General features: G+C 48.5%; 11 protein-coding genes across 11 annotated transcripts; 3 read left to right on the top strand and 8 right to left on the bottom strand.

The window, feature by feature from the left end:
- Positions 1 to 29: 29 nt before the first annotated feature.
- Positions 30 to 980, bottom strand: N7508_001224 (type 1 glutamine amidotransferase; the record flags this gene model as incomplete). The annotated part of the gene is made up of 1 exon (XM_058459290.1): positions 30 to 980. The coding sequence occupies one exon, from the start codon at positions 978 to 980 to the stop codon at positions 30 to 32; it is 951 nt and encodes a 316-aa protein (XP_058322822.1).
- Positions 981 to 3,003: 2,023 nt separating this feature from the next.
- Positions 3,004 to 4,281, top strand: N7508_001223 (putative C6 transcription factor; the record flags this gene model as incomplete). The annotated part of the gene is made up of 4 exons (XM_058459289.1): positions 3,004 to 3,084; positions 3,220 to 3,332; positions 3,385 to 3,832; positions 3,886 to 4,281. The coding sequence occupies 4 exons, from the start codon at positions 3,004 to 3,006 to the stop codon at positions 4,279 to 4,281; spliced, it is 1,038 nt and encodes a 345-aa protein (XP_058322821.1).
- N7508_001222 (zinc-dependent alcohol dehydrogenase) lies at positions 4,282 to 5,586 on the bottom strand (the record flags this gene model as incomplete). The annotated part of the gene is made up of 4 exons (XM_058459288.1): positions 4,282 to 4,766; positions 4,816 to 4,894; positions 4,951 to 5,324; positions 5,436 to 5,586. The coding sequence occupies 4 exons, from the start codon at positions 5,584 to 5,586 to the stop codon at positions 4,282 to 4,284; spliced, it is 1,089 nt and encodes a 362-aa protein (XP_058322820.1).
- Positions 5,587 to 6,269: 683 nt separating this feature from the next.
- On the top strand, positions 6,270 to 6,724 carry N7508_001221 (uncharacterized protein; the record flags this gene model as incomplete). The annotated part of the gene is made up of 3 exons (XM_058459287.1): positions 6,270 to 6,282; positions 6,344 to 6,487; positions 6,552 to 6,724. The coding sequence occupies 3 exons, from the start codon at positions 6,270 to 6,272 to the stop codon at positions 6,722 to 6,724; spliced, it is 330 nt and encodes a 109-aa protein (XP_058322819.1).
- A 309-nt stretch (positions 6,725 to 7,033) lies between these two features.
- On the bottom strand, positions 7,034 to 8,143 carry N7508_001220 (uncharacterized protein; the record flags this gene model as incomplete). Its single annotated transcript, XM_058459286.1, has 4 exons — positions 7,034 to 7,291; positions 7,367 to 7,580; positions 7,641 to 7,927; positions 7,985 to 8,143. 4 exons carry the CDS (start codon positions 8,141 to 8,143, stop codon positions 7,034 to 7,036), a joined length of 918 nt encoding a protein of 305 aa, XP_058322818.1.
- Positions 8,144 to 8,993: 850 nt separating this feature from the next.
- On the bottom strand, positions 8,994 to 10,797 carry N7508_001219 (fungal specific transcription factor domain-containing protein; the record flags this gene model as incomplete). The annotated part of the gene is made up of 3 exons (XM_058459285.1): positions 10,722 to 10,797; positions 10,040 to 10,680; positions 8,994 to 9,981 (listed from the first exon to the last, which is right to left on the bottom strand). Exons 1-3 carry the CDS (start codon positions 10,779 to 10,781, stop codon positions 8,994 to 8,996), a joined length of 1,689 nt encoding a protein of 562 aa, XP_058322817.1. The 5' UTR covers positions 10,782 to 10,797.
- Positions 10,798 to 11,565: 768 nt separating this feature from the next.
- N7508_001218 (uncharacterized protein) lies at positions 11,566 to 13,202 on the bottom strand (the record flags this gene model as incomplete). Its single annotated transcript, XM_058459284.1, has 2 exons — positions 11,566 to 12,143; positions 12,203 to 13,202. 2 exons carry the CDS (start codon positions 13,200 to 13,202, stop codon positions 11,566 to 11,568), a joined length of 1,578 nt encoding a protein of 525 aa, XP_058322816.1.
- Positions 13,203 to 13,923: 721 nt separating this feature from the next.
- On the top strand, positions 13,924 to 17,210 carry N7508_001217 (putative beta-galactosidase; the record flags this gene model as incomplete). The annotated part of the gene is made up of 2 exons (XM_058459283.1): positions 13,924 to 15,986; positions 16,043 to 17,210. The coding sequence occupies 2 exons, from the start codon at positions 13,924 to 13,926 to the stop codon at positions 17,208 to 17,210; spliced, it is 3,231 nt and encodes a 1,076-aa protein (XP_058322815.1).
- An 803-nt stretch (positions 17,211 to 18,013) lies between these two features.
- On the bottom strand, positions 18,014 to 20,496 carry N7508_001216 (uncharacterized protein; the record flags this gene model as incomplete). Its single annotated transcript, XM_058459282.1, has 4 exons — positions 18,014 to 19,020; positions 19,071 to 19,129; positions 19,176 to 19,584; positions 20,004 to 20,496. 4 exons carry the CDS (start codon positions 20,494 to 20,496, stop codon positions 18,014 to 18,016), a joined length of 1,968 nt encoding a protein of 655 aa, XP_058322814.1.
- A 1,353-nt stretch (positions 20,497 to 21,849) lies between these two features.
- Positions 21,850 to 23,331, bottom strand: N7508_001215 (arylsulfotransferase family protein; the record flags this gene model as incomplete). Its single annotated transcript, XM_058459281.1, has 1 exon — positions 21,850 to 23,331. One exon carries the CDS (start codon positions 23,329 to 23,331, stop codon positions 21,850 to 21,852), a length of 1,482 nt encoding a protein of 493 aa, XP_058322813.1.
- An 824-nt stretch (positions 23,332 to 24,155) lies between these two features.
- On the bottom strand, positions 24,156 to 25,761 carry N7508_001214 (Zn(II)2Cys6 transcription factor; the record flags this gene model as incomplete). Its single annotated transcript, XM_058459280.1, has 3 exons — positions 24,156 to 25,286; positions 25,332 to 25,661; positions 25,705 to 25,761. 3 exons carry the CDS (start codon positions 25,759 to 25,761, stop codon positions 24,156 to 24,158), a joined length of 1,518 nt encoding a protein of 505 aa, XP_058322812.1.
- Between the last annotated feature and the right edge of the window lie 256 nt (positions 25,762 to 26,017).

Raw genomic sequence — 26,017 nt, 5'->3', positions numbered from 1 at the left:
ACCAGGAAGGAGGAATGAGAATCCGAGTCTTAAACCTGGTCCTCTCCAGCGAAGAACAAGAGAACAGCCTCAGCGGCTGCTTTAGAATCATCATCGTCTTCTTTTCCGGGCACTTTGGAGCGCTCGATATTTTCCAGATGAGAAGCAAGAACGGCTGGAGACCAGCTGAACGTATCAGCAAATTTGTGACATAACTCAGCAGTGGCAAAGGCGTCAAATTCAAAATGCCCTTGGAATGTAAGAACCCGTCCAGGCTGGTAGAGGCCTTGTATCGGGCATTTTTGGCTGCTTCCCATATTGAGCCACGGCTCGGGAAGAAGTGCCTCCATAGAAACAGGAGACTCTGGTGAAGATATGACTGCATCGCCGTGAATGAGTTGCATGTGAAACGGTTGATGTGAAAACCGCGCCAGAGGTGGGAAGTTGGAGACAAATGCCGGGTTCAGGGCGATAGGATGAATGCCTATTTCGTGACCATGCGAGGATAGACCAACGGAGACTTTGAAAGAACACCCTTTGGATGTATAGGCCTGGTCGCTTGCTAGCAGAGCTTCGCCTATAAGTTGATGCCCAAAGCACGATCCGAATATTCTGACCAAAGGATAGTCTGAGTACACCTTTCGTAGGTAACTTCTCAGACCCGGGATCCAATGCAAGCCATCATACACTGCAGCTGCAGCGCCAGTAACCAGGATTGCATCAACAGGGCCTGGGAATCTAGCAGACTGTGTCTCTGTAGATGACCAGGCGTCGGCTCGCAAGCCTTGGAAAGGTGGCAGTGCATCGCCAACAACGTCAAAAGCTGTGACATGGACACTGAGAGAGCCTGAAAGTGGCTTGTATTCACTTTTATTGATACGTTGTGCAGCAGCAGCAAGAAGATATCTGAACTGCGAGCTGTAGAAGCCTCGCTTGGCGTAGACACGATGACAGGGAATATCCGTGTCAAGGACAGCAATGTGTATTTGACGGTATGCCATGCTTGCACACAGACCAATAATCTCTTTACTAGAAACAAAATAAGAATAGAGTGTCACTATGAAAAGAAAACGGAAGGCTATTGTGTTCCCCGCGCTAAGTTCTCCGATTTTGCGATTCTGCATGTCGGATGACCGCCGAAACCATCGGAGCAAATTCCCGACCTAAGTCGGTTGATTCCTCGAAACTGACGCTCAATATAACTCACGGCGGTTTTCGTTTCTAGTCTGATAGCCCAAAGGAAAAACCCAGCCAATTGGAGAGTTTTCGCGTAACCCAATCGGCAATTCTCAATACCGCTAAGAGACATCGTTGTGATGAAAATTACACAGTTTGCACGGTTTAACATGCCTATCAAGCCTACTCTATCTTCTGCTCGTTATAAGGAAAGATATGTCCCTTGCAGCAGGTTGACTGGCTATACAAGTAACTACATTGCGGCGCTACGAAGAAGCTTAAAAAGAGTATGCGCTTAGTCCGAATAAGCAAATTAAGATGAATCGGAGGGAGGATAAGATCTGGTAGGATTTCGAATTTACATTGCTTGACCGCGTGATCAACATGCCAGATCTGGTTTGTTAGTTTTGTAATAATGACATGAACTTGTGTTGACATGTGGTTTGGGTTCTATTTATTCTATCCTACCGTGAAGACAAGTCCCACCCTGAAAAAAAAAAAAAAAAAAAAAAAAAAAAAAACAGATCACAAGAGAAAGAGGCGACACTTACTTTATCTACTCTATTTGCTTCTGATGCCATTACCGATTCAATATTTGATCATTGCAAAGAAGACAATATGGCCCATAACGCAATTGAGTTTGTTGATCAGACACTACACACTCTCACCATTCAAGAATCTCAATTTAAAGGCATATATCTTGGGTCTAGACGTTTATGGCCAAAGTAATACCGCCCTGTGATCTGCGTATGACTTAGTACAACCAGGGAAACTCATATTCAAGTATTCTTTAGGTACGCAACGCAGGACTACTACATGTTTTTATCCTCAAGCATTATGGTTTCCAACAAACTGTGAAAGCTAATTATTGGTCTTTAAGCTCTATCCACCCAAAAAATCCTAAACACCCACCTCGCAAACAAATAAAGAAACTGGCAGCGAAGGGGAAGAAGGAGAAGGATCGAACTACCTGCTACATGGTGGAATAGGGTATACAGCTTTCCTCTTGCAACGGACTGATACAGTTTCGATTGAAATGACAAAACGAAATGCCACCCCATCATCATTCTATGTACCACAACAAACGGTGTTCTAGATGACAATAGAGTGGAGCTTCAGCTTTAGTATCTTAACGCTCAAGTAGTCAACAAAGAAAAAGCTACTAAACATCTAACAAAGAGGGACTCGTCTGCACCTCTACCCAGATTACTCAATCGTGATCCGGGTAGACAAAACCAAATACACTAGCTTTAAGGGTTATGTATAGTGTTTATTCACTCATGGCCTCCATTGCATTTCGGATATGCAACATCGGTCGGCGAACCTGCCGAAAGTACCCCTCGGCAGCCGAAGTTGATATCTCCGCACGAAGGACTTCATACTCTTATAAAAATGACAATTTCAGTCCCCATGCCTCCCAAACGTGCCCGCGATTCTTGCATCTCCCGCAAAGTTAAATGCAGTGGCTCCTGGCCTTGCAATACATGTAGGTCTGCCGTGAAGCAGATTAGCTGTACCTATCTTCGGCCAGCGGGCCGACTAGGCCCAAAGGCTAGGAAGCCAGCCAACACTTATGTGGAGTCTCAAGGTGGTGCCTTGGAAAACCAGCCAGAGTTTCGATCAAGCGCCGGACAGCCTTGATCTTCCAGGGATGTACCCAGGCTCCAGCATATACCAAAGTCGATCTTGGCCACAGTTATCCGTACCTACCAGCAATGCTCGTATAGCGTCTGGCCTGTAATTCATAAAAAAAGTCTTCTTGAGAAGGTTGATAGCATACAGCCTGAAAGTGTTGGTAAACAGGATGAAAGCCATATGACCCAGGCGACAGCGCTTTGTGCTGCAACCATGGCTCAGTTGCAATTGGCGCCAATGATTGATGGAGATGGGTATGGATCAAAAGAGATTAATGCTGCATCCATGGCACATGTATGTATGCAAAGCCGAGGGAAATGCGGAATTTATGCCAAGCATCTGGATCTCCACAGCATCTTGACGTCGTTCTTCTTGCATGTATACCATGCAAAGATTAACCAACGAAATTCAGCAATGATGTTTATACAGGAAGCTATATCTGGATCTCGGATTCTGCGACTGAACGAGCAGTTACCACAGCCAACGGAGTCTGTGATTGCAAATCCCGATTTGGTCTTCCCGTTGCTTTGGGTGTCAGAGAGGTAAGTCAATTTTGTTTCAGATTGCCGAGCTGTATGTTGATCAGAGTTAAAGAGGTTACTCTCTGCATCTGGGACTCTCGCCTTCATATACCGATGCCCCATTACTTGTGGGCATTGAGAGCGCTCTTGGAGCTGATATCCATGCACAAGAATTGCTGGAGTTAGTGAGACTCTTTATTGCGTTCGACCTGATTTCTGTGCGTCGCAAGACCGAAGCAGGTAGTATTGTGGCGACAGATCTAACAGAGACAGAGAGGCAATTGCCTTCCTTGTCTTTTAGTATGGGCGACCATGGTTCCACTAGAGCGGCTGATTATCATGTTACCAGAGAGTGGATGAGAACAATCATCTGGCAGGAAGCTCTCACAATGGGGCTGCTCTCGTCTGTGGCATATACATCTGTTATGACATTTGCATTTCCAGCACAGGTTGGACGTAATTTGCTACAAGCTTTGAGGGGGTGCTCTGAGGCCGATTTGCTTCCACTGGGTCGAGATCAGGTGGGTTGATGCTCAACTGAAGCACATAAGACAATCACTTACGTTGGAAACAGCTGTTCAAATGCTTTGAGGTTGCCAACTCACTGGCAGACACCGTTCTCTTGAAATCGATTACCACAAGGAACAGACGTGAACTAGGACCGCATGATTTCCTTCATGCCTTATATCAGAAGATCGTTCATTTCCTCGAACAGGATCGGATGTTGCTTGGGATCCTGCGGGCAAAGACAGCCGAAGCTTTGGTCACAGCCCCAGCTCGATTGTTGGCTGTGAATCAAACACGCTCAGGTTTTTATGACGTTGAAACTGAGATCGACCAGCGGACGAGCACTGGTAGATTTCTCCCATACGAAAATGTGGAAGAGGGAATCGACCCAGAGAATCAACGGTACAAATTGTTCCTCATAATTCAAGTCGCATATAACCTGATACAAAATTCTGGAACGTGATTATTCCGTAACTTGCAGAACAATCCGGCCAGCAATATCTCCTCTCTCCACCTCTTCATAGACATGCGGCAACTCCCTGAACTGTCGGACCTTGACAACAGGCTTCACAACGCCTCTTCGCACAAGATCAACAGCCTCCATACACTCTTTCAGCGAGCCAACCAAATTACCAGTGATTCTGAGACCCTTGATCACGATCGTACAAATGGGAGTTTCCAGGCAAGGTTGTCCAGATGGAATACCAACACAGCTCAAGGTTCCTCCCACACGAAGCATATCACAAGCATGAGAAAAAGCTTTCGCATTTCCCGCAGTGACAACGACAGCATGTGCACCAATCACTGTGATTTCTTGGACTGTCTTCGCGGGATCCTCGGTGGCGAAATCAATAAAATGCTGAGCTCCAATTGATTTCACAAATTCTCCTTTACCGGGCCCGATATCGACACCAATAACCAAGGCGCCTTGTGCTCTAGCATATTGAACTAGAACTTCATTAGTAATCCTACAAATGTGCAGAAAAGGAAGTCTCACCAGCCAAGTGTCCAAGCCCACCACCAGCCCCGACAACGACAACCCAATTCCCAGGCCGAAGATTGGCATTCAAAACCGCCTATGCAATTTTCAGTACACTCTCAACCTTTACACACCCCGATTGGAGTTGCATACCTTGTAAGCCGTTAGACCAGCACAAAGAACCGGCCCCATGACCTTGGGATCAACATCATCGGGAAGCAGCGTCAAATAATCCGCATCGAGCGTAATATACTGCTGGAAACTGCCGTCCTCGTGATGCAAATGGTTTGTACTAGCAACACAATACTGTTCCGTGCCAGCAAGACAAAACTCGCAGCGTCGACAGATTCGACTTGCGAATCGGATGCCGACGAGACTGCCCAGCTTGAGGTCTTTTGTGTGTGTTATATCTGGACCAAGCGCGATGACTTGGCCTACACCTTCGTGCCCGCCGACGTGTGGGGGTTTGATATTGGTGATTGGGGCTCCGTCTGGACCGGCTGCTGTTCCCTGCTTTGTGTGGAGGTCTGGGGAAACATTTTAGTCAGTGCGAAGAGCGAAGTGGGCGTAGATAGCTTTCATGTTAAAACACATGAGGAAGAGTAGGGAGTATAGAATGGAGACTTGGAAAAATTTACCACTCTGGCAAACTCCGGTGTATAGCACTTTTGCTAGGACTTCATTCCGCCCTGGTGTTGGCACGGGATAATCTGTCTTGAAATCAACCTTTCCACCAAGATCCCTCACCAGGGCGACAGTTTGAGTTTGTGGGATATCAATGGAGCTCATTATTCTGGTGTTTGCTACTGCTGAACTGATTCAATCTAGGATCCATATGGAGTGCGAACGCTCTAGATTTATAGCATTAGCCAGGTACCTCCGTTTTCTTCAACCACGTCAATTCTCCGAAGGCAAACATGATGCCGGATGGAATGAGAGTGCTGGAGCAGGGCAAACTGTGATCCGCCCCCAGAATTCAGACTTAACTACCGAATTGCCGTCTTTGAAGCTGCACCGCGCCTGTGGGCGAACACTTCCAACGGCATATAGATAGCTCTCGAACAAATGATGTAGAATGAGATCCCTTCTAGACTCGGAGAAATACAGCAAGCATGAAATTTATCATTGGCTGCACAGTCGGGGCTAGGATCTGCAAAGCCCAACGGCTGCAGCTATGAGCTATTTCGCCGAGCCAATTCTCCGAGTGGATATGGATCTGTGCTCTGAGGCCCCAAAATAGAGATCTTTTCTATGAATACTGGTATACATAGTAAGCCGGAAGAACCGATAAACTGTCGCGTATTCGGTACTATACACGCAGATCAGTAGTTGTGAGACTTGATTAATTGCTGCGATTAGTCATCGCTTACTATTGCCGTGACCCCGGCACACGCGGAGCGAGAATCCTCAATCGACAATATAGATCACACCTCATTCTCTCTAGAAGCTGAGTTTCACGATCAATTGCGAAAATGGGTCTCGCGGGTGAATATATCGCTACTTTTACTTGAAAACGGGGTTACAGTCTAACACTTGGATTGCATAGATTTCATGAAAGGTGGCGAACACGAAGCTGCCGCTTCGGAAATAATGAACATGGACATCAGCACTGAGCTATCTGCTCCATTGGTCGCCAAGCACCTTGTATACCAAGCTGCTGGGGGGTACGACAAGGTCTGCGAAGCGCGGGGTATATGCTAGATTTATTGTCATGACTATAAGAGAGAAACAGGGCTAACGGATCTCAAAACCAGGCAAGCCTGAATCAATCGAAAAGGCGCAGGAAATGATGTCACTCTTTTGGACGGCCTTCCTTGCAAAATTCATTGAAAATGGTGTCAAGATCGACAATGAGGCCGAGGTAAAGAGTGAGGCCGAGAGACTGTCAAAACAGGTACTCATTGATTCTGGGGAGTATCAAAGTTAAAAAACCCATAGAGAACTGTCTACGAGCTTACGTGTACGACTGGAAGTTGAAGAAAATGTGCATTGATCATGTATTGGAGTCACCAGATTGATATCAACGACCGTTCATACATCGCAACTCCAAGGAACATTATATCACTGATAATTTACAAGGAGGAACAAATCCATACATTCAAATCAAAATCCCATCAATCATAGCGCCATTGCGAAAAACGAAATACTAAACGCATGGAGTTCAATAACAGAAAGCAAAAAGCCTGAACACCAGCGCTAAATGTCGAGTCGACGAGCGGGAAAAATAGCCCGAAGACTACACACCGCGCAGAGGGATATCCTCCATATGAACCGTGCGAGTAAAGGTGACCTTGATCGTATTGTCACTGGGTGTAGGCATGGCCTCAATGTCATCCGGGGACCTGTGAGCGCGTGGACACGTGACAGGCGTCGGTGTTGACAAGAGCTCGGTATTGGCGGCCTTCTTCATCCAGTGAGCGCGCATGTGGTCCAGGGCTGTTTTGAAATCGTCGAGGATGACCGTGTCGCAGAGACACTTGAAAACGAATGATAACTATGATGAACTGTATTAGATTGTGACATGGAAATTGGGTAAGTGCATGTACGACAGCACTTGGGCTCGACGTACCTTCCAAAAGGGCTCGACGCCCACTGGGAGAACGCTGGAAAAGGCGTTCGTTACGCTGCATGTATCGACAATCATGAAGGCTATTGACAAGCACATTGCCAGGAGCATGACGCCGAATCGGGGGCTGATTTTCACCAGTTCATACAGACTAAAGCTGTATTGTCGCTTGATTGTCCAGAACAGGTTGACTGTCGTGAAGATCCACCATGGATCACTGCAGAACAGATTTGTTAATGAACTAATCAAACAAAGGGTAGGTGCCAGGAAAACAAACCGGAATAACGGCTCTAAGGGTCTCGTCTTCAGGAATATCTTGTTGATATTGTTGAAGTATGTAAAGTTGGCGTAAATCTCCAGGCCCCAGTATGGGAAGCAAAGGACAACAGTCACGATGTAGAAGATCGAAACCTTCCGCGAGAGGAAAGGCTTGCACTTCATCCAAGCGATGACATTGTGTAGCGCCCAGGAGACATTCAAACCGATGGCCGTGATAGAAAGGTACCATCCATAGACAGGTTCGTGTGGAAAAATAAAGGTGCCATTGGGCATGGCCAGGATGAGCTAAATCAGACACAAAGATCAGCACGCGAGTTATGGAGCGTAGATCGATGCGCATACCTCGGCAAAGATCAATTTGTGGAGCAGAATGTGCTTCTTCATATTGGCAACAGTAATAGCTGCCATGATCAGCAAACTCCCGAGCATAAGGCCTTGGCCCCATGCCTCCAAGATGAGGGCATCGGCTTCTGTGGGCTTGGTGATTCGGTTGTCGGCCATGGTGGGGGATATCGAGTTCGATTTTGCGGAGAAGAGGATGCACCAACCGCTTTGGGAAGATTGGTGTGGAGGAGAGGTGGAGAAGAGAGAATAGATGAGGCGAGTTGTTTATGATCTGAGAACTTTCAAGCGCGCCGTGTCATGGCAAACAAAACACATCGTGTGCGCGACTTGAAAAGTGCCGGGACTCGTAAATTGGGGGATTTGTTGTTCTTATGTGGCTTTACCTAAGAAACCCTCTAGGTTCGCCTAAGATTGCCGTTCTACAGGGGTTCGAGTGGGGATTTCGCGCATATTGAAGTCATTTGAAGGTGGCTTGAGAACTCAGTTCTCCTTTTGGGGCCTTTGTGTTGCGCTACGGTAGTTACTGTTGCCAGTGGGAACAGTCGACTCCAAGTCTTGGGAGAAATGGCGCACTCGAACAACTTGTCTTCCGTCGTTCCATTTTTTTGTGTGAAGCACACAAAGATGAACTTTCTATTTTTGCGCACAATAGACTGGACAAAGAAGCTGTCTGTTCCCCCCATGGCCAAGCATGGCAGTTAGAAAATTCGCGTAATTTGAGGCTTTTATTGTTTCCGGGGGTCTCCACATTGGACACGAGGCCCATGCAGGTCGGGGTCAGGGGTAAGGTCCGAACCCATAAAAGGCTAAGTGTGTTTCAGATGCACTTGGGTGGCGTTCACTGCTCGTGTGCTTCCCCTCTATTTCCAGGTTACGACGTTTATATTCAAGCGTCGTTGAACATCCTTTCATACTAAGTATACTTTTATCCAAGCGTGCGACAGTGAATTACTTGCGTTCTGCCTTGAACTTATATGTCTATCCAAAACTTTCTTCTGCGAATCCACTATCCGGGAGACATCCGGAGTGCATAAGGAGACAGATGTTGTTCTCCTTCTGGGGAAGAACAAAATTCGGCACTTTTGCTCTGAAAAAACTCGTGAGCTTTCATGATCAATCGCAATGCCTTCTCAACACCAGGGGAAATGCTGGACCCGTGGATACTCATCCATCGTTGTAGAAGCTCATCTAAGTGAGGTCCTAGGTCCAAAATGGTGATATGGCGAAGCTGTGTTGTCAACTGTGGATGACAAAAGCCACCCATAAGAGTTAACATAGCCGTCGCAAGTGAAAGGGAACACGGCCAGGTATCGACCATCACAGTATATGGCACTTGCTTCAGATCCCTCAATTTGAAAAGACAACTATCAAGCGCAACCCGACATCCATCTAGCACACTTGGGTTATTATTCAGATTCCACAGTGGGTTGGCCAGCGCCCATTCAAGGAAAGGTCTGTATATGACACTCCGACAGCTCAAATACCACTGCCGCAGGTACTCGCTGTGGGGGTCATCCGCAGGCTTTCCGTCATCAGAAAATTGCAGACTTGAAGGTAGAGTCTGATACCAGTCTTGTAATTGGCGTGCCAGCTCTTGGTTTACCGAAGAGAAACTGTTAGAGTCGATTTGGAGGCCGATGTCGCGGTCATAGAGCATATAGTGCGCTCTGTTGAGCAGGCGGCGAAGTGCTATTGATGCGAGCAAATAGAATGTCGATTTTTCTTCGTCTTCGATGGTTTCGTGTGAATGGAATTTTCCTGGAAGAGATATGATTGATTCGATTTCGGCGTTGCAATTTTGTGGAAGAGTTGGTAACTCGGAGATGTAGTTATTTTCTAATACGAAGCAAGACCAAAATATTCGGGTAATGTGCTCTCGGTCATCACGCTCTGGATTGTCGAAAGGACAAGACAGTAAGAACCGGCAACGGGTCGCTGCGCTGTTCACGTAGGACCATGTCTGCAGTGGCCTTTGCAAAAAGGAGAAGTAGAGACTAGGTACTCGTTAGTTCCGTGATTGCCGTCGTTGACCGAGCAAAGGTATTACCATACCCAGTAAGCAGGAGGCACTGGCATGCTTCCACACTCATTTCAATGTGCGCCAAATGGAGCATCTTCATTGCAGCAGTGAACCATGTCACACCCTGCAACTTTAATTGTTGAGACTCATGTTCGGAGGTTTTCTCGCCATCTATGACAGAAGCACCCACGCAGCCCAAAGCCATGACCAACAAGGCCAGGCATGATTGGCAGTTAGGCTCCAAGTTCTCCTGATAAATCCTCATTTCCAAGGACTTCAGATCGTTGAAGCTCATTGTGGGGAACCAAAAATTATATGTCTGTTGGAAAGTACCCACCATTTTTTTAATTTCAGACAGTCCCAGCGTGGGAAATATCGCGTAGACTTTGCTTCGAAAGGACTCTCGTGCACATTCGAGGGACAAGAAAGAAGCCTCTGTCTCCCTCAGTATTGAAGGATGATTAAGGAAGACTGACCACTTGAGAAGAGACTCTGCGGAGGAAAGATGCCCTGATGAAAGAATAGCACTTTCAGTCGGGTCCCTAATTGTGCATCCGCCTGGGTGATGCCGTGCATCCTGAGACCTTGGGGTGATTGTCGAGACTGGGGACGTTGTATTGGCCTGAGTGCCATCTCTGAAATTTGAGGCAGAGCCCATAGCCTGGTATTCATCCTAAGCCAAGAACAACGGGTATTCGGTAAGTTGTTACGTACGATCATACCCCTGAGCTCGGCAATTGAAGCTTCCATTCGCAAAACGGTATCCAGGATCATCTCATTTTTGCCTCTCCTGAACTAGATCAATGAACTGTTCGTGTTATGTAATCAGCAAACTTACGAAATTGCCTCTGTACCGTATAGGCATGTTTGATTCAAGCTTATGCAGGGCCCACAGGGATCCCGAGCGTCACATCTTTTGTTGTTAGCCACGACTCACCAAAAGAACTGCACAAAACATAGCTACCTTGTCTTGCGATGGCGGCATGAGTCGCACTGTACGCTACATTAGTCTGAGTTTCGATTCAACTTACTAGGTCTCGGCTAGAAGGGAAAATGGGAGACAAACCGCTCGGGCCGCCCTGAATCTCTTCATGTCGAAGCGCAATGTTCTCTCTTGAGGCTCCGGGCTCAGTAATGAACTTCTGATAGTTATTGCATCTGCTCAAAACGCTGAATGCTGACTGGTCGTAAGTTACGTTCTGGAAAGGTCGTCAAAACAGCCCCCGGAGCCGTTCAAATGTGTCCGTGGGTCCACTTGTGGAGACCTTAGATGACTAATCGGTCTTTACTTGTCCATTCATTTTGAGATTGAGCGTTCATACTTCGGCCATGCCTAAAGACTGACTGGTAATGTGCATGTAAGGACTATGGTGGGAACACATTCAGAAAGCCCTAGATGGGGTTGGAAACGTGGGAAACCGAACGGGATGGATATTTGAAAACTGGCATCGTCGAAACTACCAAATCTAAACCAAATACATTGCGAACTTTTTGAGTGATTACAATCATGAGCAGCATTTTTTTTCATCGTTATATACGCACACAAGCTAGCCTAAGCCTATGCAAAAAATGGTCTTGTATCATAATCGGCGAATTTTCGCGCGGGGACCTTCTGCTCAAACATATGATCCAACTCCTCAAAGGTTCTACCTTTAGTCTCCGGCAAGCAGAAGTAAGTCCAGATAGACGCAATGATAGAGAAGCCAAAGAAGATGAATCCAGTCTTGCCGCGAAGATCACCTTCGTCGGGATTGATCATGTAAGGCACGGTGATGGTCATGATGAGGGTCCAGAAATTCTGCGTGAAGAAGCCAATGCTCACGCCATATGAACGTAACCTGGTGGATGACATCTCTCCGCAAATGACGTACCCAAGAGGCCCGAGAGTAAGATCGTAGAAGAAATTCCAGATCACGATCAAAACACACTGTCCCCATGCAATAGACGAGTTATAGTTCGGTACAACGTCAAGGATGCCGATGATGAATACGATCACAGTGAGAACTACCATGCCGGGGAAGAGGACTCTGCGGCCGATGGTGTTGATGACGAACCATGAACAGATGTTTCCGACAACACCCACTGCAGTTACGCCAACGCCCATGTCGAAGGATCGGGATGTAGGGAGACCGGCGACTAGAGTTAAAATTATTTGTTAGAAGACGAAAGTGACTTGAGAATTGAGAAAGACTTACTTTGGAAGAAGTAGGTGGAATAACTGAGCACAAAGTTAACACCACTGAAGGAGTTGATGGTCCAAACAGCGATGACAATCATAGTGCGACGGAGATCAGTTCCTCGGAAACAATCCAGATAACCGGCGGAATTCGCCGATTCCTCCTCCATGCGAACCGTTTCTTGGATCTCCACAAGCCAGGAATCAACGCTTCCACTAGTCTGGAATCGCGCGAGAGAACGTTTGGCTTCAGCATGCCTACCCCTTTGAACATACCAATAAGGGGACTCGGGGCAGAACCATACTCCACAGAGGAGAACTGCTGGGAAGAACCACTGGAAAGCAAAGGGGATCCTGTACGCAAAATTGTCTGTTCGCGCACCAAATGCCTTGATCAAACAGTTCCCGAGGAGCTGGCCGATAACAACAAACAGATTAACCATGGCAATGGTGATTCCACGTAGCACGACGGGGCATGCTTCCGAACAGTAGGCACAAGCCGTGACAAGGAACATGCCGAGCGAGATACCGTTCAGCAGCTTTCCAGCGAGAAGCACGCCCCGAGTAAATGCAAAGAACTGCAAGAAGATGGAGCCGGTGGAGATGACGCAGGCGATCGTCAAGCTCATCTTTCGGCCTGCGTAGGGAGAGATAGGTCCACAAAGCAGACTGCCTATCATTCCACCAACTGTCGCAACCATGTTGAAAGCTGCTTGCCATCTCGCAGGCAGAATTGTCGTGCCATCCGGTTGGGTATATCCAAACACAGCGCGGAACTCGGGGGCAGCAAGAAGACCTCCACTTACTTGCATGTCGTATCCCCAGAGGATAGCAGAGAAGCAAAAGAACAGACAGTATAGCATGGCCTTTCGGTAGTTTGTAAGAGCTTCCCTCAGGCTCATATCATGTGCCATGGCTTGATCCGGGTAGTCGGGCTTCTTGATACCGGTGGGCTCCAGTGTGGCCGGAGTAGCCTCGACATGAACACTGTCAACAGACTTGTCCTTATCGAGATCCATGATGACAGAAAGATATGAACAATAATGTCCAAGGTATATATGGAATGAGGAACGATCAAGGTTATGAGACCTGCTTCTCAGATGGGGGGTTTCGTAGTTTTATACTCCTCGAACCAAGTGTCTCTGCTACCTCCGCATTATTCCCCGGTTTCGGGAATAAAACCTTGCCCCTGATCATGCTATACTCTCAATCTGGGGAAGCCAGCCGATCTGAGGCGGGGCTAGTTGGTGCTGGTAGGTGTTCGCAAGTGAGAAGTTCGCAGGCGGAAGTATAGAAGTGGATGAGACAACGAATTGAAGACTCCAACGAGCCGGATAACCCCGTTTAGCTCCACGCGACGAACATTGAACAGTATTAGAGTTTTAGCGAATGAAAAGAGAACGCCAAATCTCGCCCGGCTCCAGGATCCCCGGTGCCGATAGCCCCGGAAGCTGTTTATTGGGCGAGCGGCTTCCCGAAGTCTCCATTTTCACCTCCGCGACAACAACCCCACAAACACCGGCTCCGACAGACGCGACAATGCTGGGGCAATGAGATAACTCAAGACATGAGGAGATGCCGATAACCCCCACAGCATGATGCAAACAGGATGTGAAATAATTTTGGAGGGGTACCGCAGTGAAAAGATCCCATGTCCCCCCTCCGCTATAAAGGATGTGACAGAACAGAACATCCCACACAGCAAACCAGTCCGAATCTGCTCCTTACTCTTGAGGCATCATGGGATCTTCAAAGATAGAAGAGATGCCACAGCAGGCCGACCCTGAACGGCCCGATTTCATGAACCCTGCAGTCTTCCGCAGAAGTACCCTCCCTGCGCGTTCTTATCATATACCATCGACATCTCTACTCCTCAATGGGTCTTGGGAGTTCAAAATGACCCGGTCACCATGGGAGGCCCCAGAACCTACTGAGGGGTCCTCTGAGGAGGACTGGTCAAGCATCAATGTCCCAGGCCATTGGCAGCTACAGGGCTGGGGGAAGCCGAACTACACCAACACCCAATTCCCCATTCCGGTGTGCCCTCCTTTCGTACCCACCGAAAATCCGACAGGTACATACCGTCGGAAGTTCCAAATACCCGCAGAATGGCAAATCGAAAATACGGAGATTCGGTTGCGCTTCGATGGCGTCGACAGTGCCTACCACGTTTGGGTGAACAAGTCTTTGGTCGGATACGCACAGGGCAGCAGAAATCCGTCTGAATACAATATCACACCTTATTTACAGGCGGATGATAACAATGAAATCTTTGTCAGAGTGTATCAATGGTCGGATGCTACCTATATTGAAGATCAAGATCAGTGGTGGTTATCTGGTAAGGTTTATAATGACGATATGCGAAATACCTTAGCTAACTGCATGGTCATAGGTATTTTCCGAGATGTCACTTTGATTGCGTTACCAGTCAATGACCGTTTGAATGATTGGTTCATTAGAACCGACCTCGACTCAGAATACACAGATGCGACGCTTCTCGCATCAATAGACTTTCAAGTCTCAGAGCGAAGTGCCATTGCGGTCAATCTGATTGACTCGGTGGATGGCATGAGCCAGATAGTTGCATCTACAGAGAGCATTGTCGAGCCTGCGACATCAAAGCTTGATCTGAGCTTGCCTGTGGCCAACCCGAGAAAATGGACTGCCGAGCACCCATATCTTTACCAAGTGGAGATGATCTTGAAATCCCCTGGCTCTAAAAATCCATTTAAAACCACACAGCGTGTTGGCTTCCGCAAAGTCGAGCACAAGCGTGGTCTGATCACCGTCAACGGAAAGGCAATTCGTCTTCGCGGAGTCAACCGACATGACCATCATCCACTCTTCGGCCGTGCTGTTCCACTGGACTTCATGAGACAAGACCTACTCTTGATGAAAGCCCACAATGTCAATGCCCTTCGCTGCAGTCACTATCCCCCTGACCCGCGGCTTCTTGACATGGCAGATGAGCTAGGCTTCTGGGTTATCGACGAGGCTGATCTGGAGTGTCACGGCTTTTATGATGCTGTTGCCCGGCCAATGGATATGGACGAAACCCTTGGATATGAAGAACGCAAGGCCATGACCTTCCCTTTGTGCGGTGTCCATACATCTGACAACCCAGTTTGGCGAGAAGCTTACATTGATCGAGTTCACTCCCTGTTGCAACGAGACAAGAATCATACCAGTGTCATCATCTGGTCGATGGGAAATGAGGCATTCTTTGGCACATGCCACCGCTCCATGGTTGAATACGTTCGCGCCTTTGATCCCACTCGTCTCGTACACTATGAGGGTGACATCCACGCAGAAACCACAGACATGTACAGCTACATGTATCCAGAAATTGATCGATTACGATCCTTGGCAGCCACCGAGGGGGTGACAAGCAATAGCAAATTTGAAAAACCGATAATTCTCTGCGAATACGCCCATGCAATGGGCAATGGGCCCGGGTTACTCGCTGATTATGAAAAATGCTTCGATGAGATCCCGCGTCTGCAGGGTGGCTTCATTTGGGAATGGGCCAATCATGGGTTGTGGGTTAACGGCGCTGACAAGAAAGATGGGTTCTATGCCTATGGCGGTGATTTCGATGATTATCCAAACGATGGAACTTTCGTGATGGATGGTCTCTTGAATAGTGCCCACAAGCCTCTGCCAGGTTTGTTGGAGCTGAAGAGAGCCTTTGAGCCGGTCAAGCTGGAAGTCCGTGGACAAGCTTTGGTTCTGAAGAACCGATACGATTTCTTGGACCTGAGCAATCTTCAGGCTTCTTACAAGCTTGAAGCCTTTGCCAACCAGTAAGTTCATGATTTTTTCCGCAATGAAAGGGAAACCAACTAATACCTGGAAACAGAACAATAACCCTGGCAACTGGCACATTGAAGCTTCCCAATGTGACCGCCGGCCAATCGGCGGAGATCACTCTTCCAACGGACCTATTCCAATACGGTGCCCATCCAGCTTACTTAACCATTACGCTGGAGCAACGGGAAAAGGTCGAATGGGATCAAGGCACTTACGTCGTCGCCTGGACGCAAGTCCTGGCATCAAAGCCAAGCAACAAAGCGCTACCCAATAGCATAAGCTCTGCACAAGGTACGAAGAATGATATTGCAATTAATTCAACCAAGACAACCGTTTCCATTGGAGGAACCAACTGGTCTTTCGAATTCGATCGCATCCGCGGCCATCTTAGAAAGTGGACATACAACTCCACTCCCATTCTCGAGCCACATGCCGACACAGGACTTGCCATGATCCCCGGTTTCTGGCGTCCCCCTACAGACAACGATGTACCATCTGCAGCGCCATATTGGAAGCGATTTGGTGTCAACACTCTCATGAACCAGCTTCGATCCTTCGACTTCTCTGCAGCAGAAGACGGCAGTGTTTGTATCGAAAGTGAGACATTCCTGTCTCCTCCCGTCCTGTCATGGGGATGGAAGTGCGTAGCCCGTTACATCGTCAAGTCCAACGGCTCTTTGGCTATTTCCATGAAGCTGCAACCTACCGGGACCGCACCGAAGACTGTTCCGCGGGTCGGTCTCAACCTTCGCGCAAACTCGGCTCTGCAGTCTGCTCGTTGGTTGGGACTTGGTCCTGGAGAGTCCTACCCTGACAAGAAGGCTGCTCAGAAGTTTGGCCTGTGGGATGTTGAGGATATCTCCTCACTACAGACTGTATATGATATCCCACAGGAGAATGGAAACCGCATGGACACAGTTTGGGTGGAGCTTGTTACTTCGAATGGTACTGGCTTCCGCGCGGCCCCACTGGAAAGTACAGCGATGAACAGAGGAAAGGCAAGCTTGAACTGGACTGCTAGTCGGCATTCCGATCAGACTGTTGAGACAGCGCGACATCCTTGTGATCTCGTCGAAGAGGACGCGGTATTGGTGAGGCTGGACGACCAGGTTGCTGGCGTTGGAACTGCGGCTTGTGGTCCCGGTCCAATGGACGAGCATGTGGTTAATGTGAAGGATACCACATTAGGTATGCTTTTGGAACCTGTATCCTCGTGAATTTCTGTAATCATGAGAATTTTTGAAGATGAGTTCAGATACTATGGCTACGAAGTTGATCTCAGTTGGAATAACTACCCGTTCGATTAGAGGGTTATACAGGCTATGCTTACACAACTCATAAAAGATTCTTGGCTTTGAGGTTGAATTGAAATAAACCTCCGTATTTCCAATCTCCCTGACATCGTAACTCAAGCGTTATTATCACATTGCCGAAATATTATCTTTTTGTTTTTTCCCTTTCAGTCATGACTTACTGACTCTTTCATTGGGTTTATACCTACTACATTGATGATAGGTACAGCTTATACCGAGGCCAAATTCTACCAATGCAGAGAATGATAAAAACGAGGATTACGTACCAAGCTTCATAGGTTTTCCTCTCAACTGCATTGGTCGTAGCCGCCGCCTTTGCTTCACGCGCCAATTTCAGGTGCAATTTCTTTTGCTCCGGGACTTTTAGCCCAGCTTGCGGCTCCCACGGGCCGACTGAGACTTCTGGCCTCCTTGGCCCTATTGGGACTGGTGATCGTGGGGGCCATCCCTGGCGGTGGAAGAATTTGCCGTGAATGATGAAAGAGAAAGTGAACTAGGCGGCTGGCTCCATATATAGTTGCATTTTCGTCCATACCCTCTTGTAACATCTTTTGGAACCTCTTTTCAAGCATACTTTCAATAAGCGCTATCCTGAACCATCCTAGCTCTAGCATCTTTGGGGACATACGCAAGGTACTACTTTGAAACAAAAAATCTCATTTTGATCAGTATACACACCACTCCAAGATACAACCCTCAAGCAAAATCTAATAATCCAAAGACTCCTCAAGCAACTTCCTCAACTCCCCCTTCTCGGCCTGCAACTCCTCACTAAGATTAGGCGCCAACATCAAAACCCGCTTCTGAGGCAAAGTCCCTTCAACAAGCCCATCGACATCAGACGCTTTATATCCGAGATCCTTCAATCCACGAGGCTGATCTCCAAGCTTGACAAGGAACTCTGCAATTGCATTGCCGAGGACTTCACCTGCGCTTTCACGCTTGACATTCGAGATATCAACGCCAAAGGCTTCAGCCGCTGCAAGGTGACGGTCTGGATTTGACGCTGCGGTGAAGCGGAAGACTGCAGGGGCGGTTACGGCGACGGAGACACCGTGTGGGATGATTGGGTGGTCGACGTCGTATCCGGCGTGTTTGTAGCCGGGGTTTTGAGAGCTGATTCCGTACGAGAGGCCATGGCAGAGGTGGACTCCTGCGTTGCCAAATCCTACACCCGCAAGTGTGGCAGCGAGCAGCATGTTTGATTGGGCTTCATGGTAATCTGGATCGCGGACTGCGCGTGGAAGGAATTGGGCTGTACTGCGCAGTGCTTGGAGAGAGAAGATATCGGAAATGGGGTTTGCGCCTTGGTAGGCGGGGCGGTTGATTGGGTTTGTTGGACGCGGCGTGCGCTCGTTGTAGGGGATAGCTGTCCACGATTCGAGGGAGTGGCAGAGCACGTCGAGACCGGATGAGGCGTGCACGGCTGATGGCATGGTGCGTGTGTTGATGGGGTCACAGATTCCCAGTGTGGGCTTCAAATTGCGGTGGGCGATACCCGTCTTGGCCTTTTTAGAGACCAGATCGAAGATGGCTGTGCCGGTCGTCTCTGAGCCTGTTCCTGCAGTCGTAGGCACGGCTACGAGTGGGAGAAGCGGCTTGTCAACGGGGAGACCCTTGCCCAGGGGTGCATTGACGAAGTCGAGGAAGTCGGCTTCGGGGTAGGCATTGTACAAGTTCATCAATTTAGCCGTGTCAATGACAGATCCACCACCTATTTCTGTCAGAGTATATCACAGAGAGAAGCGATGAAACATAACATACCAACAGCCAAGAAAGCATCAGGCTTATAAGGCTTGACGAAATCAATAGCCTCCCTCACACTGTACCAGTCAGCATGTTTCCCACTAAAAGAACGAGATGACCTACGAACTATCCTTCGGCTCAATGCGGACCTTGTCAAACACCGTAAACTCAATACCCTCCCTAGTCAGCCCCTCCACAGCCTGCTTCATAGCATCAAGCTTGACAACATTCGAATCGGTAACAATGCATACGCGCTTGGCGCCCATATTCGCAAAGTCCATGCCAACCTCCTTCGTTGCGCCAGGTCCGAAGCGGATACTCGATGCGGCCATTTCAAAGGCGTATTCTTTCTCGCGCGATCGGTCGATCGGCGTGGCTAGGTGGCGCTTTACATGGTTGAGCAGGGCGGGGGTTTTGTGGTGGTGGTGGTGGGCGGGATTGCCATGACAGGGACAGTTTGGAGGGTGAGTATATTGTACTGTACGGAGGAGATTGAGAGCGCGGTTTGCTGCGCTGGGCGCGACGCGAATTGCTGGAGATACCATGGCGGGTGGTGGTAAATCAGATTTGAGGGTTGAGAGCTGAGATGAAGGAGTGAAGTGGGGAGTAGAGTAAGGGTGTGCGGGGATCGGACTTCTGGCCGAGGTAAACGGCGAATTTTTGATTTGTTGCAAGGGCCGACTTGAATTTCAGCTGAGCTGAGCCAACATTCATTCTTGTTCGGTTACGGAGTGCATTTACATGTTCTCCAGTTCTCCAAAATGGAGAACTGAAGAACTGGAGAACTCTGGGGAATTCAACAGCCGAGGTCCATGATCATGACATCAGTCCGTTCACATTGAAGTTGACTACTTAAGTTATGTTATGGTTTCGTCCATTCCTAGCAAAGTGACAAAACCAAATTCGAATCAGCTTTTGTAACTCTAACCTGGCTCCCAGCAGGAGGCACACCATCGGCCCAATTGATCTGCGGCTCAGCAGGTGTAAGGCTGACGGGATATCCCTCGAACGGATCTCCGAAAACATCACTGAGATCATACCAGACCTTGCCCTGGGCCACATTGGACAGGTTATAGGCAAAGATCATCTGTGGCGCACTGGTATACAGTCCGTCGACGTCTGTACTGATCTTGATGGCTATTCCGCCGGTACTCTTTTCTTCGCGGAATATCTCGCTGTAGACATCGTTTGGGAGGAGGGTTTTCTCTGCTTGGACTGCTGTTCCGACGGACCAGAGGTAGATTGAGAAGTCGCAGTTGTTCTTGATGACTGCGTGTCCATGGGGACGACGGCTTGGTGTTGGTTTTGGCGTTGAGGTGGGGGTTGTTGGTGTTATGAAGCTGCCATCTGGGATTGGGGCGCGGTGAACGACGTTATTTTTGGTGGTTGTTGGGCGTGCGACGGCGAGAGTTGCTAGGAGGAGGAGGAGGCTTGAGATGTACATCGTGTAATCCTTGAATGGTATTGTTTTGGGGTTTTGTGTCTGTCAAGGATGTTGGGGTGAGTGTGGGTTTTATACATCTTCACTATATATGCGCGCCATGGCATTCCTAATGATTTGTCCATTCTGGATCACTAGAATGTCGCATCCTCACGGGAGGCTACAGGTTAAAGATAATCAATCCCAGGTTAAGCCACACTGTACCATATGCATAGAAATGAAGGGGTGTACCAGTGTCGCTGTGCAACAACATTGGCGTTTGGTACGAATCCATGCAGAAACACTAGGAGAATGTCCCTTGTCTCTATTTGGCGTATACAGCATGCGATTCCTCGGACTTGTCACTTGCCACAGAGAGGAATGTTCCTTAATCTTAGATCAGATGGGAAGCCGGGGAAGGCATCGGATAGTTTGATCCGTCTAAGAATGTGATCGCTAAATATAGTTAGAGGAATAGATACGGCGGATTAACCATGAGCAATATATTGAATGGTCTTTCACGCAGACAATTGGTCAATATAAGAACATTGAAGCCCATGTTCATCCCAGTCAAATAGTAAAATAGCGATATTTGATCCAGCACAGATTGAGTTAACTACCATTCAACTAACATTGTGGAGCAAAACTCATGTACCACTATTGCGTCGTGGAAACTTTCGTCTGTATAATACAATCCAGCAAAGTCAAGCAGGTGGCTGTAGCAACTGTGGCGTCCAGGAATGTTAGCTCCTGACAGACAGATCTAGCCCATCCCCATACCAAATTCCACGGAGAATTCTTTGGTTTGAAACTAGCCAGGAATGTGATTAAACAATTAGTGTATGTCTTCCGTCGGCTTTAGAATACATACGAGTATGAGTCCTTCATTTAACTTGTTGCCTTCCACCAATAGATTGACCAAATCAATATATGCACAGCTGCAAGATTATATTTAAGATTGAAGATTTTGGTGTCGCTGTACTCTGTACAGAGAGTCTAATATCACGCAAGACCCAGAAAGTCAGTTGCGCATTATGTTTGATCAACATGGTGGACCGTAATACGAATCAACAGTCTGCAGTCTGCCGTATAATGTACAGAAGAAGTTTGATCCTGGTGATACTGTACCTGTCACACCATCATGGGTGAGACGGCAAAGCCACAGATTGTCGTGTTTCAGGGGTTTGCCCGTTTCACCGAAAGTAGTAGCGATTAACGACGCTGATCTCATCTAATCTGGTTTGGCTTGTCATATCAAAATGAATTGTATCTGAAAATCGTGTATGAACAGGTCTATAATAATATGTACAGTAAAATGGAAAAACAGTAAGGAATATATCCAGATTGAATATGCAAAATCTATTTTGGAACACCCGCTTAGAAGGTCACAAAATCAGATGTACCGAGGACATTGTCACCCTGCTGAGCGACGACCTGGATGTACTGGTCAGAGGGAATATCGACAGTAACAGCAGTCTCGAAACCAGTGCGGTCGCCAGAACCAATCTTGGTGTTTGTGCTGGTGGTAGTGTTATCGGAAGCAGAGTAGATAACCCAGTTGTCATACTCGGTAGCACCGTTCCAACTCATGTAGACAGTGACATTCGAGTCAGTCTTGGAGGCGACAACGGCGGGGTTCCAGAAAGGAGTGGCAGCCCATTGGCAGCGGTAACCACGATAAGAAGCGACGGCGTTGTCCTCGCCGAATTGAGCGCTGAACACGACGTTGCCGTCGCCATCGAATTCCTTTACTTTTGAGATGGAGCCGTAGTCCATGAAGACGTGACTGTTGGTCTCGCTGAGGAGCTGGTAGCTACCCTGGCTGACGGCGTGGATGGGGTCGTTGGGGTCGGCCAGCGAGCGGAGACCGGTGACAGTCTTCTTGGTCAGGTCGATGGCCATGCTGACACCGGTGGTTTCGGAAACCTGTTCGGTGGGGGTGTTGGCGTTGTTGAACAGGTTCAACACAAGACTAGTGTCGGTCTCGTTGTACACGCGGATATCGTGCTGCCAAGAGAAACCGGGATTGTTGATCTGCTCGAAATCTCCGCCATCCTCGCCGTCAACGGTCCACAGGATGGTGCCGTTCTGGGCAAGGTAGTAACCCGACCACATGTGGCGCAGGGAAACAATGTATCCGTGGTTTGTAGCTTCGATAGCGTTGATGTGGTAGGCGTCGTAGGGGTCGGACTGCTCGGTACCGACATCCTTGCCCAGACCCTGGTGGGAGGTAGTGAGGGGAATCTGGTCCTCGTGGTCGAGGGCACTCCATGAGTGGACAACCTGGTTGGTTTTGATATCGATCTCGTGGAACTGACTGTCCAACATCCACGAAGAAGAGGTGCCGTTGATCGAGGTCAAGTCGTGCTGAGTGACGTTGTAGGCGGTGCAAATGATAGTTCCCCTGGGAGTGATTTCGCTCTCGTGGAGGTCACAGTAACTATCCTTGACAGAGTTGTCAGGAGTGACAAAAGCGCCAGTGAGAGTGACGGTGTAGATCTCCTTGTAGGTGTTGTCGAGGATATGAATAGTTCCATAACCATAGCCAATGGACATCATGTCACCAGCCCAGAATGTGATAACGTCCTCACCATCAAGCTTTTGAGTACGGAAGTTGGCAGTGACCTCTTCAGGGCCCTCGTAGACCAAGTTGCCGTCATCGTCGTAAATAAGCGCAGCGATACCAGCCGCCTGAACGGTACCACGAGGTCCGACGAAGATATATCCGGGATCGGTAGATCCAGTCTTATTAACCTCCAGCTTAGGGGGCTGGAAGTCCATAGACGAATAGGTAGAGTAATCCCATGCCGCCGCCTGAAGAGACAGAAGCAGAGCGCTTCCTGCGGTGTACCACTTCATACTAATGAGAGTATACGGACCCGTAAAGAAGGACAAAAGTGAGTTTGTTAAGACTTGATCTGGAGACGCAGGATTTAAGGATCTTAAATAGGGGACAAGCATTGAGCCGGTCCTGAAGATCACTTCCCTATAGTAAGTGGACTCTCCATGCCCAGTATGGTTGGCTACCGCCGCCCAAGTTGTGGGCTCAATAATGCCTTGGCCTCGTCATGGCCCACTTGGACCCTTGATCAATCTGTGATAATACAGCAGATGCATCGTAGGTATTCGACCTGTTTGGATCAGTTTGATAGGCACGGATATTCCTGAGGGGTATTACCCGGTTGAGCACACAGGGAATTGATATATTCCGGTTTCAACCACTGAGAAGTAGGAGAGAGTTTGAAGATCAGCGCGACGATCAGTCGCAGGATTGTGAGGCATTCTATTCCGCGCTCTGTCGTTTAGCATTGTGGAGAAGAGCAGTGTTGTTGTTCCGTGGAAAGATGTGCGGCGAAACGCCTGACGCGTGGTACCTGGTAGCGACCGGAGCCGACGAGTTCCATTTAGCAGATTCCCGAACCGAGTGAGATGGGGGCGTCCGCAAGTCCAGGGCAGTGCAAGCCCAGCGTTGAGGCGATGCAAGAGGCAAAGTCGGAATTTCCGAGCATAACTAGTGCATACGATCTATGCTATGCGCGGTTTATGCGAGGTGAGATGAGAACGTGGAGGAAGTCATATGAGGTCATGTGATGCCTGACCAACGAGGCGGTCTACAAAGCTCAAGTTTAATGGAATAACATATGCTGACACATACAGGTATTCGTTTCACATACATACATACATCATGCAGATTGATGTGTCTCGTCAAATACAACCTTTGCACCCAACACACCCATCGACGAGGCCACACGATCTAGGAACATGGTCCCACGAGGGTCATGGCCGGCCTTAGGGCCGTTTCCGAGCTCCGACTGAACACGGAAAGGAAGAGAGAAGCTCTTGGAGCTGGCAGTAGAAGGGGAAGTGGAGTATGTGCTGCTCTCACTGGGTGGGGAATTAATGGATTCTGGGGAGAGGGCGTCTTCAATCACACGGACACGAAGTCTATCCTCGAGTCGGTTGGCCAGTCTTTGAATTGTTTGTAACATGTTCTCTGCTCCTGTGAGAAGGAGTGAAGGTCCAGTGTCGGGAAACACCTCTGGAACTGGTCCGATGAAGGGTTTGTTAGGACCTTGGATGATTCCTTGTTGACGCTCATTGTGTGCGCTGATACAGGATCTGAGGTCGGATATTAGAGATTCAAGTCGCTGAGAGGTATCCTGTATACGGTCGATTAAACCGTGCACTTTGGTATGGTCTAGATCGGTTCCTGCGAGAAGATTTCGAGTCTCGCTGATATATCGGGGGCACTTGGCAGTCTCCATATGCACCAGATCGACAAGGTCTGTATATGCGCTCCATTCCCCAGGCTTGGTCCGATCCTCGGTCATCATCTTGATAGTATAGTTTTGCCATTCCTTTTCATCTAGGAAGCATGGTTTTCCTTCATACAGAGCGAGGAGAATAAGAAAACCTCTGAAGGCGATGAAGCAGAAGCGTCCGAAGCCAGACTCGAAAGCGGCCGCGGTTCTCTTGATCATGAGCCGCCTTACAGCATCGCTGTGTACAACCCACGCGTCTGGTGTGGTTTGAGCGTACATCTCAAAAACGCTTAGAATGATGGTGGTGCAAAGCATATTATCGGACATCACGTGTTCCGGCTTGGAGAGTGCTTTGATGACCGCTCTGAGTGAATTGGAGTACAGCTGTCGACTTGCCTTGAGAAGCGTCTGGTCATTGGTCAACCGTGAGAGGTAAATCGAACTCAAACAGCAAACCGAGCTGTCAAGGTATGCGTCGGTGCCATAGTTAAGGACCAAATGCTCTGCAAAACCGAGGCCATCCCCAGATCTGAATCTGTTGTGATAGTAGAGCTACTAGAATGAGTATTTAACATTGAAAATGTAGGCGCAACATACCGTGGGAAAGGAATGTGAAATAAAGCTCAAAAACAGTTGAGGCTGAGCGCCGCGGAACTGTTGCCGAACTAGAGAGGAAGAAAGTGCTTCGTCAAAGCCACCGGCTGACTGTCGCATTAGTGCGACCGCATTGCCACGCACTATGTCAGCGGTTGCCTGGTGATTCTCCTCAGTTTGCAGTTTTCGCGGCCTTCCTCTTCGTCGCGAGCCCGACTGATGTTTCCGGGCAAGATTCGGTCCCTCATCTTGAAATCGAAATGTGCGCCGATAACCGGGGCAGGGTTTACCATAACGATGGCAATTGCTGCACCCCGGAACACCCTCATCACACTGAGACGTTAGAGAAGTAAGATAAAATTAGACGGGAACCAACCTTGATACGTCGCTCGCGACAAAGGGCACAGCCGTTTGAATGTGGAACGCCAACCATCGGGGCACTGAGACGCTGACAGTCTCAGGTCATAGCGCGGAAGAGGGGAAGTCAATTGGACAACGCCGAGTGGTATGTATCCATCAATCTGTGTAGAGGGAGGTATTTGAGAGGCAGCAGTTGTGAGGTTGGAGATCAAGATCAAGATCAGATCAGAAATCAAAGAGAATAGAGTCTTACATGACTCAAGAAACTCGCCAAGCCAAGCCGGGCGAAGTCCGCCCAGGGGTAAACCCGCACTTTTGTCTTTAAAAAG

This window comes from Penicillium antarcticum (assembly GCF_028974205.1).
Source record: "Penicillium antarcticum strain IBT 31339 chromosome Unknown utg000002l_segment0_segment0, whole genome shotgun sequence".
Classification (NCBI taxonomy): domain Eukaryota; kingdom Fungi; phylum Ascomycota; class Eurotiomycetes; order Eurotiales; family Aspergillaceae; genus Penicillium; species Penicillium antarcticum.
Note: the sequence above shows the minus strand (reverse complement) of the source record. Positions and strands in the feature narration are given on the sequence as shown.